Source organism: Pseudophryne corroboree, chromosome 3 (assembly GCF_028390025.1).
Source record: "Pseudophryne corroboree isolate aPseCor3 chromosome 3, aPseCor3.hap2, whole genome shotgun sequence".
Lineage (NCBI taxonomy): Eukaryota > Metazoa > Chordata > Amphibia > Anura > Myobatrachidae > Pseudophryne > Pseudophryne corroboree.
The window spans coordinates 500,205,633-500,223,381 of NC_086446.1; the positions used below are offsets into that span (position 1 = coordinate 500,205,633).

The 17,749-nt window shown below is 48.1% G+C and overlaps 1 protein-coding gene across 1 annotated transcript in view; it reads left to right on the forward strand.

The window, feature by feature from the left end:
* The window catches only part of TBCD (tubulin folding cofactor D), a 707,681-nt gene that overhangs the window by 355,921 nt on the left and 334,011 nt on the right, over positions 1-17,749 (forward strand). The window contains exon 16 of the mRNA XM_063961004.1: positions 6,860-6,917. Within this exon, the coding sequence (XP_063817074.1) occupies positions 6,860-6,917 (58 nt within the window). The remainder of the gene's footprint in view (positions 1-6,859; positions 6,918-17,749) is intronic.

The following is a 17,749-nucleotide window of genomic DNA, read 5'->3' on the forward strand; positions in this document are numbered from 1 at the left end:
AGATTAGCGACCCTAGTGGCCGACACAAACACCGGGCCCATCTAGGAGTGGCACTGCAGTGTCACGCAGGATGTCCCTTCCAAAAAACCCTCCCCAATCAGCACATGATGCAAAGAAAAAGAAAAGAAAAAAGAGGTGCAAGATGGAATTGTCCTTGGGCCCTCCCACCCACCCTTATGTTGTATAAACAAAACAGGACATGCACACTTTAACCAACCCATCATTTCAGTGACAGGGTCTGCCACACGACTGTGACTGATATGACGGGTTGGTTTGGACCCCCCCCAAAAAAGAAGCAATTAATCTCTCCTTGCACAAACTGGCTCTACAGAGGCAAGATGTCCACCTCATCTTCACCCTCCGATATATCACCGTGTACATCCCCCTCCTCACAGATTATCAATTCGTCCCCACTGGAATCCACCATCTCAGCTCCCTGTGTACTTTGTGGAGGCAATTGCTGCTGGTCAATGTCTCCGCGGAGGAATTGATTATAATTCATTTTAATGAACATCATCTTCTCCACATTTTCTGGATGTAACCTCGTACGCCGATTGCTGACAAGGTGAGCGGCGGCACTAAACACTCTTTCGGAGTACACACTTGTGGGAGGGCAACTTAGGTAGAATAAAGCCAGTTTGTGCAAGGGCCTCCAAATTGCCTCTTTTTCCTGCCAGTATAAGTACGGACTGTGTGACGTGCCTACTTGGATGCGGTCACTCATATAATCCTCCACCATTCTATCAATGTTGAGAGAATCATATGCAGTGACAGTAGACGACATGTCCGTAATCGTTGTCAGGTCCTTCAGTCCGGACCAGATGTCAGCATCAGCAGTCGCTCCAGACTGCCCTGCATCACCGCCAGCGGGTGGGCTCGGAATTCTGAGCCTTTTCCTCGCACCCCCAGTTGCGGGAGAATGTGAAGGAGGAGATGTTGACAGGTCGCGTTCCGCTTGACTTGACAATTTTGTCACCAGCAGGTCTTTCAACCCCAGCAGACTTGTGTCTGCCGGAAAGAGAGATCCAAGGTAGGCTTTAAATCTAGGATCGAGCACGGTGGCCAAAATGTAGTGCTCTGATTTCAACAGATTGACCACCCGTGAATCCTTGTTAAGCGAATTAAGGGCTGCATCCACAAGTCCCACATGCCTAGCGGAATCGCTCCCTTTTAGCTCCTTCTTCAATGCCTCCAGCTTCTTCTGCAAAAGCCTGATGAGGGGAATGACCTGACTCAGGCTGGCAGTGTCTGAACTGACTTCACGTGTGGCAAGTTCAAAGGGCATCAGAACCTTGCACAACGTTGAAATCATTCTCCACTGCACTTGAGACAGGTGCATTCCACCTCCTATATCGTGCTCAATTGTATAGGCTTGAATGGCCTTTTGCTGCTCCTCCAACCTCTGAAGCATATAGAGGGTTGAATTCCACCTCGTTACCACTTCTTGCTTCAGATGATGGCAGGGCAGGTTCAGTAGTTTTTGGTGGTGCTCCAGTCTTCTGTACGTGGTGCCTGTACGCCGAAAGTGTCCCGCAATTCTTCTGGCCACCGACAGCATCTCTTGCACGCCCCTGTCGTTTTTTAAAAAATTCTGCACCACCAAATTCAAGGTATGTGCAAAACATGGGACGTGCTGGAATTTGCCCATATTTAATGCACACACAATATTGCTGGCGTTGTCCGATGCCACAAATCCACAGGAGAGTCCAATTGGGGTAAGCCATTCCGCGATGATCTTCCTCAGTTGCCGTAAGAGGTTTTCAGCTGTGTGCGTATTCTGGAAAGCGGTGATACAAAGCGTAGCCTGCCTAGGAAAGAGTTGGCGTTTGCGAGATGCTGCTACTGGTGCCGCCGCTGCTGTTCTTGCGGCGGGAGTCCATACATCTACGCAGTGGGCTGTCACAGTCATATAGTCCTGACCCTGCCCTGCTCCACTTGTCCACATGTCCGTGGTTAAGTGGACATTGGGTACAACTGCATTTTTTAGGACACTGGTGAGTCTTTTTCTGACGTCCGTGTACATTCTCGGTATCGCCTGCCTAGAGAAGTGGAACCTAGATGGTATTTGGTAACGGGGGCACACTGCCTCAATAAATTGTCTAGTTCCCTGTGAACTAACGGCGGATACCGGACGCACGTCTAACACCAACATAGTTGTCAAGGCCTCAGTTATCCGCTTTGCAGTAGGATGACTGCTGTGATATTTCATCTTCCTCGCAAAGGACTGTTGAACAGTCAATTGCTTACTGGAAGTAGTACAAGTGGGCTTACGACTTCCCCTCTGGGATGACCATCGACTCCCAGCGGCAACAACAGCAGCGCCAGCAGCAGTAGGCGTTACACGCAAGGATGCATCGGAGGAATCCCAGGCAGGAGAGGACTCGTCAGAATTGCCAGTGACATGGCCTGCAGGACTATTGGCATTCCTGGGGAAGGAGGAAATTGACACTGAGGGAGTTGGTGGGGTGGTTTGCGTGAGCTTGGTTACAAGAGGAAGGGATTTACTGGTCAGTGGACTGCTTCCGCTGTCACCCAAAGTTTTTGAACTTGTCACTGACTTATTATGAATGCGCTGCAGGTGACGTATAAGGGAGGATGTTCCGAGGTGGTTAACGTCCTTACCCCTATTTATTACAGCTTGACAAAGGGAACACACGGCTTGACACCTGTTGTCCGCATTTCTGGTGAAATACCTCCACACCGAAGAGCTGATTTTTTTGGTATTTTCACCTGGCATGTCAACGGCCATATTCCTCCCACGGACAACAGGTGTCTCCCCGGGTGCCTGACTTAAACAAACCACCTCACCATCAGAATCCTCCTGGTCAATTTCCTCCCCAGCGCCAGCAACACCCATATCCTCCTCATCCTGGTGTACTTCAACAGTGACATCTTCAATCTGACTATCAGGAACTGGACTGCGGGTGCTACTTCCAGCACTTGCAGGGGGCGTGCAAATGGTGGAAGGCGCATGCTCTTCACGTCCAGTGTTGGGAAGGTCAGGCATCGCAACCGACACAATTGGACTCTCCTTGTGGATTTGGGATTTCGAAGAATGCACAGTTCTTTGCTGTGCTGCTTTTGCCAGCTTGAGTCTTTTCATTTTTCTAGCGAGAGGCTGAGTGCTTCCATCCTCATGTGAAGCTGAACCACTAGCCATGAACATAGGCCAGGGCCTCAGCCGTTCCTTGCCACTCCGTGTGGTAAATGGCATATTGGCAAGTTTACGCTTCTCCTCCGACAATTTTATTTTAGGTTTTGGAGTCCTTTTTTTTCTGATATTTGGTGTTTTGGATTTGACATGCTCTGTACTATGACATTGGGCATCGGCCTTGGCAGACGACGTTGCTGGCATTTCATCGTCTCGGCCATGACTAGTGGCAGCAGCTTCAGCACGAGGTGGAAGTGGATCTTGATCTTTCCCTAATTTTGGAACCTCAACATTTTTGTTCTCCATATTTTAATAGGCACAACTAAAAGGCACCTCAGGTAAACAATGGAGATGGATACTAGTATACAATTATGGACTGCCTGCCGACTGCAGACACAGAGGTAGCCACAGCCGTGAACTACCGTACTGTACTGTGTCTGCAGCTAATATAGACTGGTTGATAAAGAGAAGATGTCTATGTAACTATGTATGTATAAAGAAGACTGAAAAAAATCCACGGTTAGGTGGTATACAATTATGGACGGACTGCCTGCCGAGTGCAGACACAGAGGTAGCCACAGCCGTGAACTACCGTACTGTACTGTGTCTGCAGCTAATATAGACTGGTTGATAAAGAGAAGATGTCTATGTAACTATGTATGTATAAAGAAGAATGAAAAAAAACCACGGTTAGGTGGTATACAATTATGGACGGACTGCCTGCCGAGTGCAGACACAGAGGTAGCCACAGCCGTGAACTACCGTACTGTACTGTGTCTGCAGCTAATATAGACTGGTTGATAAAGAGAAGATGTCTATGTAACTATGTATGTATAAAGAAGAATGAAAAAAATCCACGGTTAGGTGGTATTACAATTATGGACGGACTGCCTGCCGAGTGCAGAGACACAGAGGTAGCCACAGCCGTGAACTACCGTACTGTGTCTGCTGCGACTGGATGATAAATGATATAAAAAATATATATATATCACTACTGCAGCCGGACAGGTATATATTATATATTATATAATGACGGACCTGCTGGACACTGTCTGTCAGCAGAATGAGTTTTATTTTTATAGAATAAAAAAAAAAAAAACACACAAGTGAAGTCACACGACGAGTGTTTAACTTTTTCAGGCAATCACAATATAAGTATACTACTAACTATACTGGTGGTCAGTGTGGTCAGGTCACTGGTCAGTCACACTGGCAGTGGCACTCCTGCAGCAAAAGTGTGCACTGTTTAATTTTAATATTATATGTACTCCTGGCTCCTGCTATAACCTATAACTGGCACTGCAGTAGTGCTCCCCAGTCTCCCCCACAATTATAAGCTGTGTGAGCTGAGCAGTCAGACAGATATATAATATATATAGATGATGCAGCACACTGGCCTGAGCCTGAGCAGTGCACACAGATATGGTATGTGACTGACTGAGTCACTGTGTGTATCGCTTTTTTCAGGCAGAGAACGGATATATTAAATAAACTGCACTGTGTGTCTGGTGGTCACTCACTATATAATATATTATGTACTCCTGGCTCCTGCTATAACCTATAACTGGCACTGCAGTAGTGCTCCCCAGTCTCCCCCACAATTATAAGCTGTGTGAGCTGAGCAGTCAGACAGATATATATAATATTATATATAGATAATAGATGATGCAGCACACTGGCCTGAGCCTGAGCAGTGCACACAGATATGGTATGTGACTGACTGAGTCACTGTGTGTATCGCTTTTTTCAGGCAGAGAACGGATATATTAAATAAACTGCACTGTGTGTCTGGTGGTCACTCACTATATAATATATTATGTACTCCTGGCTCCTGCTATAACCTATAACTGGCACTGCAGTAGTGCTCCCCAGTCTCCCCCACAATTATAAGCTGTGTGAGCTGAGCAGTCAGACAGATATATATAATATTATATATAGATAATAGATGATGCAGCACACTTGCCTGAGCCTGAGCAGTGCACACAGATATGGTATGTGACTGAGTCACTGTGTGCTGTGTATCGCTTTTTTCAGGCAGAGAACGGATTATAAAGTAAACTGCACTGTCCTCACTAGTAAACTCTCTCCACTCAGTCTCTACACTTCTACAGTAACAGTACTCCTCCTAGTCAGCTCCAGTAAATCTCTCTCAGTCTCTTATAATCTAAATGGAGAGGACGCCAGCCACGTCCTCTCCCTATCAATCTCAATGCACGTGTGAAAATGGCGGCGACGCGTGGCTCCTTATATAGAATCCGAGTCTCGCGATAGAATCCGAGCCTCGCGAGAATCCGACAGCGTCATGATGACGTTCGGGCACGCTCGGGTTAACCGAGCAAGGCGGGAAGATCCGAGTCGCTCGGACCCGTGAAAAAAAACATGAAGTTCTGGCGGGTTCGGATTCAGAGAAACCGAACCCGCTCATCTCTAATTTATACTAATATTGGTTTCATCCACAACATGGCTTCCTTCATTTCACAGTATGTGATCAACAGAATTTATCTCTGTCTGAATTAAAACCTGCAGGATTTATGCAAAGCTAATTAAGCTGGCTTCCTGGATCTAAACAGAATATGTTGCATATGTACATTTTGAAAGCTAAAATGTGTGTCTGTATTTATTAAACAGAAGATAAGCTGTTTGGTGTCTTCAAAGCTGATTAGGAACATGCCATTGACACTGCATGTCAAGCATGACTGTAGGGCAATATGGGTATAGGGTCATAGGAACCAATGGCTTCTATTCCCGTACCCATTTAAATGCTCTTATCGTTGTTAATCAATGTTCGTAAAGGTATGATTTTTTTTTTTTTTTAATACCAGTGGGTAAAGGCCATAAAAAGTGTATATAGATGTTTAATTTGTCTCTGTATTGCTATAATTGCTCTTCCCAATTGAACCATACAAATACATTATAAATAATCCTCTCCCCTCTCCCCTCTCTACTAACCAGAGAACATTTCCATTATGTTCTTTCCAAAAAGAATATTTGAAATTGGTAATGTGTCTAAAGGGTAATACATACATTGTTGTAAATAATATGTAGCCAAATAACTTTAAGTTCTATTATGTTTGTTACTGGACTTTAAACTCTTAGGGGTATATCAATTAGGGTCGGTTCCATTCCGACATGCATTTGTCGGAATGTATCCGACAACACCTATTCAATCCCATCTCAATTTGACTTTAAGAAAAGTCGAATTGAGATGAGACCTGTGAGCGGAGGAGAGGGGGGAGACCAGCAGGGAGAGCCACGGGCAGACTGAGGAGAGCAGCGCTGTAGAAGGATGTCTCACAGCCGCCAGACCTCACGGCAGTGTCCACCCGACTCCAGCACGCGTGACCTCACTTGCTGGAGCCGGGTGGAAGCTGCCGTGAGCTGCGCGTCAGTGACACATCCTCCTGCAGCGCTGCTCTCCCCTGTCTGCCTGCGGCTCTCCCCCGTCTCCCCGCGGCTCTCCCCCCTCTCCTCCTCTAAGGTCCCTCATCTCAGTCCGACATTTTTTTTTATGTCGGACTGAGATGGTCAGAAACGGGGCCAAATCCTGTCTAATTTCCCCGACTTGTTGAATAAAAATAGCGGGGACTGAATAGGCCGAATCACGACCCTAATTGAATATACCCCTTAATCTGTATATGCATCACTATGTAGTTAATACATTAGATGCTGTCAGCGGATACTGATCAACCTCTTTCCAATATCTTGCAGTGCACTGCTAATCGCTGGTATCTTTGACCGAGATGTAAACTGCAGACGGGCAGCTTCGGTAAGCCATACATTGCTGTTTTTGTGCTTTTTGCCAATATTATCTCAATACTACGTTGTGCTATTTCCCAGCATTCTGTTTAATGCTCACATAGGCTTATGTTCTTGTATGTTTGTCATGTAGCCAGTGCCGTAACTAGACATTTTAGTGCTGTGTGCAAGAAACAGCATCGGCGCCCCCCATATTTAAAACAGGGCCAGTTTTCGCTGTTGCAACAAAATATAGAAGGGGTTTCATGTGGAAGGGGCGTGGCCACAAAATAATACAAATTCATATTATACTGCGCAGTAGTTTCCATTATTCAAATGATGTTGCACAGTAGCGGCACTTACACACATTACACCAGGTAGAGCCCCTTTTACACATTACGCCATTTAGAGCCCATCACATATTACATCACGTAGAGCCCCTGTCACACATTATGCCAGGTAGAGTCCCACTTTACACATTACTCCAGGTAGAGCCCCTATCACACACTACAGCAGGCATAGCTACTGTTTACACATTACGGCAGGCAGAGACCCTTTTACACATGCGGCAGATGGAGTCCCCTTTTACACAGTGCGGCAGGTGGAGTCCCTTTTACACAGTGCGGCAGGTGGAGTCCCCTTTTACACAGTGCGGCAGGTGGAGTCCCCTTTTACACAGTGCGGCAGGTGGAGTCCCCTTTTACACAGTGCGGCAGGTGGAGTCCCCTTTTACACAGTGCGGCAGGTGGAGTCCCCTTTTACACAGTGCGGCAGGTGGAGTCCCCTTTTACACAGTGCGGCAGGTGGAGTCCCCTTTTACACAGTGCGGCAGGTGGAGTCCCCTTTTACAGAGTGCGGCAGGTGGAGTCCCCTTTTACAGAGTGCGGCAGGTGGAGTCCCCTTTTACAGAGTGCGGCAGGGGGAGTACCCCTTTCACACAGTGCGTCAGGGGGAGTACCCCTTTCACACAGTGCGGCAGGGGGAGTACCCCTTTCACACAGTGCGGCAGGTGGAGTCTCCCTTTCACAAAGAGAGTGTGAGTGTCTGTTATACTTATATTAGACCAGCCGGCAATCCTCTATTCCTTCCCGCCCTAACGCTGTTGGTGGGCTGGGAGAGACGCCATCTCTCCCAGAACACCGGGACACGCGGGGGGTAGAGAGAATAGAAGAAAAGAAGGGGAGCCGGGAGGCAAGGAGGGGGTAGCTGCAGTGCTGCCGGCTACCTATGTGAGAAGAGGTAGCTGGCAATGCACAGTGACGGCGGGTGGGTACTTGGAGCGGACCCCACATTGTGGCGGCAAAGCAGCCAGGTGGGTGTTGCTGGTGGTCCTGCTCCCACAGTGCATCTGTGCTGTGTGCCAGGCACCACTGGCAAACCGGTAGTTACGGCCCTGGCAATACTGTACCATTCACTTTGATTCACATAGCTACCCAACTCCTCAATCACCCCCCCCCCCCCCTCCCTTTTTCATTGGAGAACTCTGTAGCAAAATAACTAACCGTATGGTCCTATGCTCTCATCAGCTCCAGGTATGTCCTTTCAGCATCCTGGCTGCATTACAGACAGTGATGCAGTGGTGCTGACATTTAGCAATGCAGGAAGCTGCAATTGCACAGCAGTCAGTGGCAGCCTGGTCCCTGCCCCCAGCTGCAGGGCCCACAACCTGTTCCACTGGGTCAGTATTGATGAGGCCTGGCAGGACATGGCTCCATTGGGCACCGCACTGTGCATTCATTCAGGGCTCACACAGATGTGAGGCTGCCTATCATTAGGGGAGGAGGCGGGACTCACACAGGCACACAGTAGGAACAAGAGTTGTGGACCATTCAGGCCGTGTGGGTGGTGCTGCCATTTGGTGTGCCCACAGTGCATATTCGCTGTGGGCAAGGCACCAATGGTACACACCTAGTTACGGCCCAGCATGTATGTATGTGTATATATAGATAGATAGATAGTTATGTGTGGCACTCCACTGAACACATACATCATGTGCCGTTGCCCTTCTTGGAAGAACGGTATACCATGGAAGCTGGATGGCACTCGCTGCCTTTCAAACAAAACAAAGCACTGACATAACTGTATAATATATAGGCTTGCCATAATATCTCTGTAATGCGGGACACCTATGATTTACACAGGTTCTGTGGCTGGCTACAGCAAAGCCTGCATTTCACCTGGTTTTAATCAGTATCTTAATTGACAGTATTGAAACCACATTTACTTTATATGCGCATAAACACAAAAAATTATTTAACAGTATTTCTCTGACGTCCTAGTGGATGCTGGGAACTCCGTAAGGACCATGGGGAATAGACGGGCTCCGCAGGAGACTGGGCACTCTAAAAGAAAGATTAGGTACTATCTGGTGTGCACTGGCTCCTCCCTCTATGCCCCTCCTCCAGACCTCAGTTAGGGAAACTGTGCCCGGCCAGAGCTGGATGCACCTAGTGGGCTCTCCTGAGCTTGCTAGAAAGAAAGTATTTGTTAGGTTTTTTTATTTTCAGTGAGATCTGCTGGCAACAGACTCACTGCTACGTGGGACTGAGGGGAGAGAAGCAAACCTGCCTGTGTGCAGCTAACTTGTGCTTCTTAGGCTACTGGACACCATTAGCTCCAGAGGGTTCGAACACAGGGCCTGACCTCGATCGTCCGTTCCCGGAGCCGCGCCGCCGTCCCCTTGCAGAGCCAGAAGACAGAAGAAGGAGATAAAATCGGCGGCAGAAGACTCCGGTCTTCATTAAGGTAGCGCACAGCACTGCAGCTGTGCACCAATTGCTCCCACTGCACACCACACACTCCGGTCACTGTAGGGTGCAGGGCGCTGGGGGGGGGTTGCCCTGGGCAGCAATAAGTATACCTTTTGGCAATATATACACATAATACAGTCTGGAAAAGTGTATATGTGTAAAACCCCGCCATTTTTAGTCAGAAACAGGACAGAAGCCCGCCGCTGAGGGGGCCAGGCCTTCTTCCTCAGCACACCAGCGCCATTTTCTCTTCACAGCTCCGCTGGAAGGAAGCTCCCTAGGCTCTCCCCGGCAGTATCCTGGTACACAAAGGGTGAAAAGAGAGGGGGGGGGGGGGGGAGGGGGCACATAAATTTAGGCGCAAAATTTGTATATACAGCAGCTACTGGGTAAACACTGAGTTGTAGTGTAATCCCTGTGTTATATAGCGCTGTGGTGTGTGCTGGCATACTCTCTCTCTCTCTCTCTCTCTCCAAAGGGCCTTGTGGGGGAACTGTCCTCAAATAGAGCATCCCCTGTGTGTGTGGTGTGTCGGTACGCGTGTGTCGACATGTCTGAGGTAAAATGCTCCTCTAAGGAGGTGATAGAGCGGATATGTGTGTGAGAGGGTGTCTCCGTCGACAACGCCGACACCTGTTTGGATATGTGTAAGTGCTAAGGTGAATTTATTGCACAAAAGGTTAGGGAACAGACAGGAAATCTACCCATGTCTGTCCCTATGTCACAGAGTCTCTCAATGCTCACTATCCATAATAACAAACACTGGTATCGACATGGAGTTTAACTCCACTGTCGACTACGATAATGCAAAGTTACAGCCAAGATGGCTATAAGGTATTCAATATATGATTATTAAAATAATAGATGATTTGCATATCACTGATGACTCATCTGTCCCTGACACGAGAGTACACATGTTTAAGGTGAAGAATGCTGAGGTAAATTTCCCTCCTCTCATGAGGAAAAAGAGCGGGAATCTCCAGACAAGAGACGGCAGCTTCCCACAAGAGAATTCTCAGGCTGTATCCTTTCCCCACTAGGGCCAGGATATGTTGAGAATCTTCCCCTGGGGTGTCCTGTTTGCACAGACGATAGCACTTGCTATTCTCAGGGATCCTGCAGATAGCGTGCACATTCTAGTATACTACCCAGACCGGCGATTGTGTCGGCATGGGTTTATAGCGCTGTGGCAGCATGGACAGGTACCTTATCAGCAGAGATGAGACCCTAGTATGCAATATAAATATATTAAAGATGCTGTCTTAAGTGATAGATATATAGTTATAAAGCATGCCCAAAGAGACATGAGTATACTGGGTCCTAGAGTCAAAGCTATGTCGATCTCTGCTTGACGGGTCCTGTAGAATATGCATTGGACAGATGATGCCGACTTAAGAGGCATATGGAAGGCTGAGGATTGTGTGGAGAAGGGTTCTCGGGCCTGGTCTCCACAGCTATAGCTGGTAATTTTGCTAGTTTGCCTTATATTCCTGCACAGCCTAAGAAAGCACGACATTATTAAATGCAGCCTTTCGTATAGAGAAACAAGAAAGTCTGAGGGGCGTCCTTTCTTGTCAGAGCCGGGCAGCTAGTTCCCAGGAACAGAAGTCCTCCCCGGCCCCTACAAAAATCCACCAATGTCGCTGGGGCTCCACAGGTGGAGCTAGGCCCAGTGGGGACACGCCTTCGTAAGTTCAGCCACAAGTCGGTTCACTCCCTGTTCGATCCCTGGGCAATAGACATTGTGTCTCAGGGATACAAGCTGGACTGTGAGAAGATGCCCCCTCACCGACGGCCCTGCGGGCTTCCCCCCAATTCACAAATTGTATCTTTAACAGGTGGTGGTCAAGGGTCCCCTCCTTCAACAAGAGGGTGTTATTATTAGACCATGTTGTAATCCCGAAACCAGACGGTTCGGTCAGACCCATATTGAATTAAAAATCCCTGAATATATACCTGAGAAGGTTCAAGTTCAAGATGGAATCGCTAAGAGCGGTCAGTGCAAGCCTAAAAAGGGGGAGACTTTATTGTGAATCGGGACATAAGGGATGCATACCTTCAGGTCCCCATTTATCCACCTCATTAGGCGTACCTCAGAATTGCGTTACGGGATTGTCATTACCAATTTCAGATGTTGCCGTTTGGTCTCTCCACGGCCCCGAGAATATTCACCATGGTAATGGCGGATATGATTGTGCTCCTGCGGAAGCAAGGTGTCACTATTATCACGTACTTGGACGATCTCCTCATAAAAACGAGATCAAGAGAACAGTTGCTGAACAGCGTATAACTTTCTCTGGAAGTGTAACGGCAACACGGCTGGATTCTATATATTCCAAAGTCGCAGTTGGTTCCTACAGCTCATCTGCCTCTCCTAGGCACGATCCTAGACACAGACCAGAAAAGGGTTATCTCCCGATAGAGAGAGCTCAGGAGCTCATGACACTGGTCAGGAATCTATTAGAACCAAAACAGGTGTCAGTGCATCACTGCACTCGAGTCCTTGGAAGGATGGTGGCATCATACGAGGCCATCCCCTTAGGCAGATTCCATGCGAGGACCTTCCAATGGGACTTACTGGACAAGTGGTCCGGATCACCTCTTCAGATGCATCGGTTAATCACCCTATCCCCCAGGGCCAGGGTGTCTCTCCTGTGGTGGCTGCAGAGTGCTCACCTTCTCGAGGGCCGCAGATTCGGCATTCAGGACTGGATCCTGGTGACCACGGATGCAAGCCTCCGAGGGTGGGGGGCAGTTATACAGGGAAGAAGTTTCCAAGGTCTGTGGTCAAGTCAACTGACTTGCCTTCACATCATTATTCTGGAACTAAGGGCCATATACAACGCCCTAAGTCAAGCGGAGATCCTGCTTCGCGACCAACCGGTTCTGATCCAGTCAGACCGCAGGGGTTCATGTAAACCGCCAAGGCGGCACAAGGAGCAGGGTGGCGAGGGTAGAAGCCACCAGAATTCTTCGCTGGGCGGAGAATCAAGTAAGCGCACTGTCAGCAGTGTTCGTTCCGGGAGTGGACATCTGGGAAGCAGACTTCCTCAGCAGGCACGACCTCCACCCGGGAAAGTGGGGACTTCATCAGGAAGTCTTCACACAGTTTGCAAATTGATGGGAACTGCCTAAGGTGGACTAGATGGCGTCCCACCTCAATAAAAAGCTAAAAAAGGTTTTACGCCGGGTCAAGGGACCCTCAGGTGATAGCTGTGGTCGCACAAGTAACACCGTGGGTGTTCCAGTCGGTCTCTGTATTCCCTCCTCTTCCTCTCATACCCAAGGGCTGAGAATTGTAATAAAAGGAGGTGTGAAAACAATATTCTTTGCTCCGAATTGGCCAAGAAGGACTCGGTACCCGGAGCTGCAGGAAATGCTCTCAGAGGACTCAGGGCTTCTGCCTCTCAGACATGACATGTTGCAATAGGTCTGTTCCAAAATTTACCGCTGCTGCATTTGACGGCATGGCGGTTGAACGCCGGATCCTAGCAGAAAGGGGCATTCCGGATGCAGTTATTCCTACGCTGATAAAGGCTAGGAAAGACGTGACAGCAAGATTTTTTTCACTGTATATGGCGAAAATAGGTTGCTTGGTGTGAGGCCGGGAAGGCTCTACAGAGGAATTCCAGCGGGGTCGATTCCTGCACTTCCTACAGTCAGGAGTGACTATGGGCCTAAAATTAGGATCCATAAAGGTCAAGATTTCGGCCCTATACATTTTCTCTAAAAATGAACTGGCTTCACTGCCTGAAGTTCAGACGTTGTTCCGGGGGTGCTGCATATTCAGCCTCCTTTTGTGCCACCGGTGGCACCTTGGGATCTTAACGTTGTGTTGGATTTCCTGAAATCCCACTGCTTTGAGCCACTTAAGACCATGGAGCTAAAATATCTCACGTGGAAAGTGGTCATGCTATTGGCCTTAGCTTCGGCTAGGCGTGTGTCAGTATTGGCGGTTTTGTCATGTAAAAACCCTTATCTGATCTTCCATATGGACAGGGCAGAATTGAGGACTCGTACCCAATTTCTTCCTAGGGTGGTATCATCGTTTCATTTGAACCAGCCTATTGTGGTGCCTGCGGCTACTAGGGACTTGGAGGATTCCAAGTTGCTGGACGTAGTCCGGGCTTTGAAAATTTATGTTTCCAGAAAGGCGGGAGTCAGAAAGTCTTACTCGCTGTTTATTCTGTATGCAGCCAACAAGGTTGGCGCTCCTGCTTCGAAGCAGACTATTGTTCGCTGGATCTATAGCACGATTCAGCTGGTTCACTCTGCGGCTGGATTGCCGCATCCAAAATGGTGAAAGCCCATTCCACAAGGAAGGTGGGCTCTTCTTGGGCGGCTGCCCGAGGGGTCTCGGCTTTACAGCTTTGCCGAGCTGCTACTTGGTCGGGGTCAAACAAGTTTGCTAAGTTCTACAAGTTTGATACCCTGGCTGAGGAGGACCTTGAGTTTGCTCATGCGGTGCTGCAGAGTCATCCACACTCTCCCGCCCGTTTGGGAGCTTTGATATAATCCCCATGGTCCTTACGGAGTTCCCAGCATCCACTAGGACGTCAGAGAAAATAAGAATTTACTCACCGGTAATTCTATTTCTCGTAGTCCGTAGTGGATGCTGGGCGCCCGTCCCAAGTGCGGACTCTCTGCAATACATGTATATAGTTATTGCTTAACTAAAGGGTTATTGTTGAGCCATCTGTTACTGAGGCTCAGTTGTTGTTCATACTGTTAACTGGGTATAGTTATCACAAGTTGTACGGTGTGATTGGTGTGGCTGGTATGAGTCTTACCCTGGATTCCAAATCCTTTCCTTGTTGTGTCAGCTCTTCCGGGCACAGTTTCCCTAACTGAGGTCTGGAGGAGGGGCATAGAGGGAGGAGCCAGTGCACACCAGATAGTACCTAATCTTTCTTTTAGAGTGCCCAGTCTCCTGCGGAGCCCGTCTATTCCCCATCGTCCTTACGGAGTTCCCAGCATCCACTACGGACTTTATTACACTATTTTATACTCATGCATTAACACGAATCCCACTTTATAACCTCTAGATATGATCCCCTACCCCAATAGTTGGTGAGAGCTGTTGGGTTCCCACCGCTGGGTCCCCCTTGATTGCTGATTAGGTCTCAGTAGAGCCTTTCTTGGCCCCGCCTCTCTTCTAAACAATATTCATAATCCTGGCACCAATAGCTATTATGCTGAGTCTTCAGACAATGCAGTTACCCCTGAAAGTTGCAGCACATAACATCAAAGGTTAAAAGTAGGATTCACTTTTATTACCCAGTTATTTCCTATAGCAGTTTCCGTACTTGTCTCTGCCATACGTTGGAGGATTCACTTACAGTAGCGATAAAATCTATAGATTACCACAGTACGTTGGCCCATGTGACCAAAGTGTCATAAAACCTTCCAAAATTTTTTTTTTTGTTATAGTGCCCATACACTTGTGCGATGCCCCACGACACGACATTGCGGGGCATCGCACCGGCAGTTCAGGTGCGATGAAATCGGACCTGAACTGCCAAAGTGATTACCATGCGATCATGCGATAGATCGCATGGTAATCACGTAATGGGCACGTCACCGCCGTGTGGGAGCGGCCTCTAGCCGCTTCTGGCAGGTGCCCATCGTGCATTGCAGTGCGATATATTGCATGTGTTTTTAAAAACACATGCAATCGCACTGCGATGCGATAAATTTTAATATCTTGCGACACGACATTCGACCGGCGTGCCCACGCATTGCGTCGCATGGTACCTAAAATGTGCATACAATTCTTCGATTTATCTCACAGATGCAGTCGAAATAGAAGGACTGTATGCCATATCGCACAAGTGTACGTGCTACATTAGCTGAATTTTATAATTACTTATGTACAAAGATATTTTGGTTGTCTGTTGGAGTAGTTCAGTTTTTAATCCATCTATGAAGATTTTGTGATAGTTACTGTAAGTTAATGTGTTTTAACAAGATGTCCTTGGTTGATAAAAAGTAATGCAGAATGCCTACGCGTGATGCCTTTGCAGCGTGCAGGCGTCGTTCCCTGTGTCTTGTGCCCCAGGTGTGTATGCTTGCCAGGTGATGTGTCTGCTTGGACAGCATTGCTGTGTTTATTCTTCCTCTTAACGACTGTGTGTTGTAACCGTAGCTCCTGGCTAGCATTGCAAAGCTCTATTTTTCTTGCTGCTGTCCCTCAATGCCCTGTAAGTGATTATTTGTAATGGAACAAACACATAGGGAGCCCTTCAGTTTAACTTTTAATGCATAATGCCATGTGGTTCCTGGATTCTAGATCTATAGATCTAGATCCAATCAGTTTGGGAAATGTTATTGATAATCATGATTCAATGTTGTTTCTGTTGTACTTAATTTTGAACATGTTTATTTTTAACTTGTATTGTTATATCATTAATGTACCTATATTTCTCTGACGTCCTAAGTGGATTCTGGGACTCCGTAAGGACCATGGGGAATAGCGGCTCCGCAGGAGACTGGGCACAACTAAAAGAAAGCTTTAGACTACTGGTGTGCACTGGCTCCTCCCACTATGACCCTCCTCCAGACTTCAGTTAGAATCTTGTGCACGGCTGAGCTGGATGCACACTAGGGGCTCTCCTGAGCTCCTAGAAAGAAAGTATATTTTAGGTTTTTTATTTTACAGTGAGATCTGCTGGCAACAGACTCACTGCAGCGAGGGACTAAGGGGAGAAGAAGCAAACCTACCTAACTGGTGGTAGCTTGGGCTTCTTAGGCTACTGGACACCATTAGCTCCAGAGGGATCGAACACAGGACCCGACCTCGATCGTTCGGTCCCGGAGCCGCGCCGCCGGCCCCCTTACAGAGCCAGAAGCAAGAAGTGTTCCGGAAAATCGGCGGCAGAAGACTTCTGTCTTCAACAAGGTAGCGCACAGCACTGCAGCTGTGCGCCATTGCTCCTCATGTACACCTCACACTCCGGTCACTGATGGGTGCAGGGCGCTGGGGGGGCGCCCTGAGGGCAATATAATACACCTTGGCTGGCAAATCTACACCATATATAGTCAGGAAGGCTATATAGGTGTAAAAATACCCCTGCCAGAATTCCAGAAAAAGCGGGAGAAGTCCGCCGGAAAAGGGGCGGGGCCAGCTCCCTCAGCACACTGGCGCCATTTTTCCCTCACAGCTCCGCTGGAAGGACGCTCCCTGGCTCTCCCCTGCAGTGTCAAGCTACATAAGGGTAAAAAAGAGAGGGGGGCACTAAATTTAGGCGCAGTATATATATATATAATAAGCAGCTATAAGGGAAAAAACACTCATTTATAGTGGGATCCCTGTGTTATATAGCGCTCTGGTGTGTGCTGGCATACTCTCTCTCTGTCTCCCCAAAGGGCTTTGTGGGGTCCTGTCCTCTGTCAGAGCATTCCCTGTGTGTATGCGGTGTGTCGGTACGGCTGTGTCGACATGTTTGATGAGGAGGCTTATGTGGAGGCGGAGCAGATGCCGATAAATGTGATGTCACCCCCTGCGGGGTCGACACCTGAGTGGATGGTTCTGTGGAAGATTACGCGACAGCGTTGACTCCTTGCATAAAAGGTTTGACGACATACCAAATATGGGACAGCCGGCTTCTCAGCCTGTGCCTGCCCAGGCGTCTCAAAAGCCATCAGGGGCTCTAAAACGCCCGCTACCTCAGATGGCAGACACAGATGTCGACACGGATACTGAATCCAGTGTCGACGACGATGAGACTAATGTATCTTCCAATAGGGCCACACGTTATATGATTGAGGCAATGAAAATTGTGTTGCATATTTCTGATGTTACCCCGGGTACCACAAAAAAGGGTATTATGTTTGGAGAGAAAAAACTACCAGTTGTTTTTCCTCCATCTGAGGAATTAAATGAAGTGTGTGAAGAAGCGTGGGCTTCCCCCGATAAGAAACTGGTAATTTCTAAAAGGTTACTAATGGCGTACCCTTTCCCGCCAGAGGATAGGTCACGTTGGGAAACCTCGCCTAGGGTGGATAAAGCGCTCACACGCTTGTCAAAGAAGGTGGCACTACCGTCTCCGGATACGGCCGCCCTGAAGGAATCTGCTGATAGAAAGCAGGAGGCTATCCTGAAGTCTATTTATAC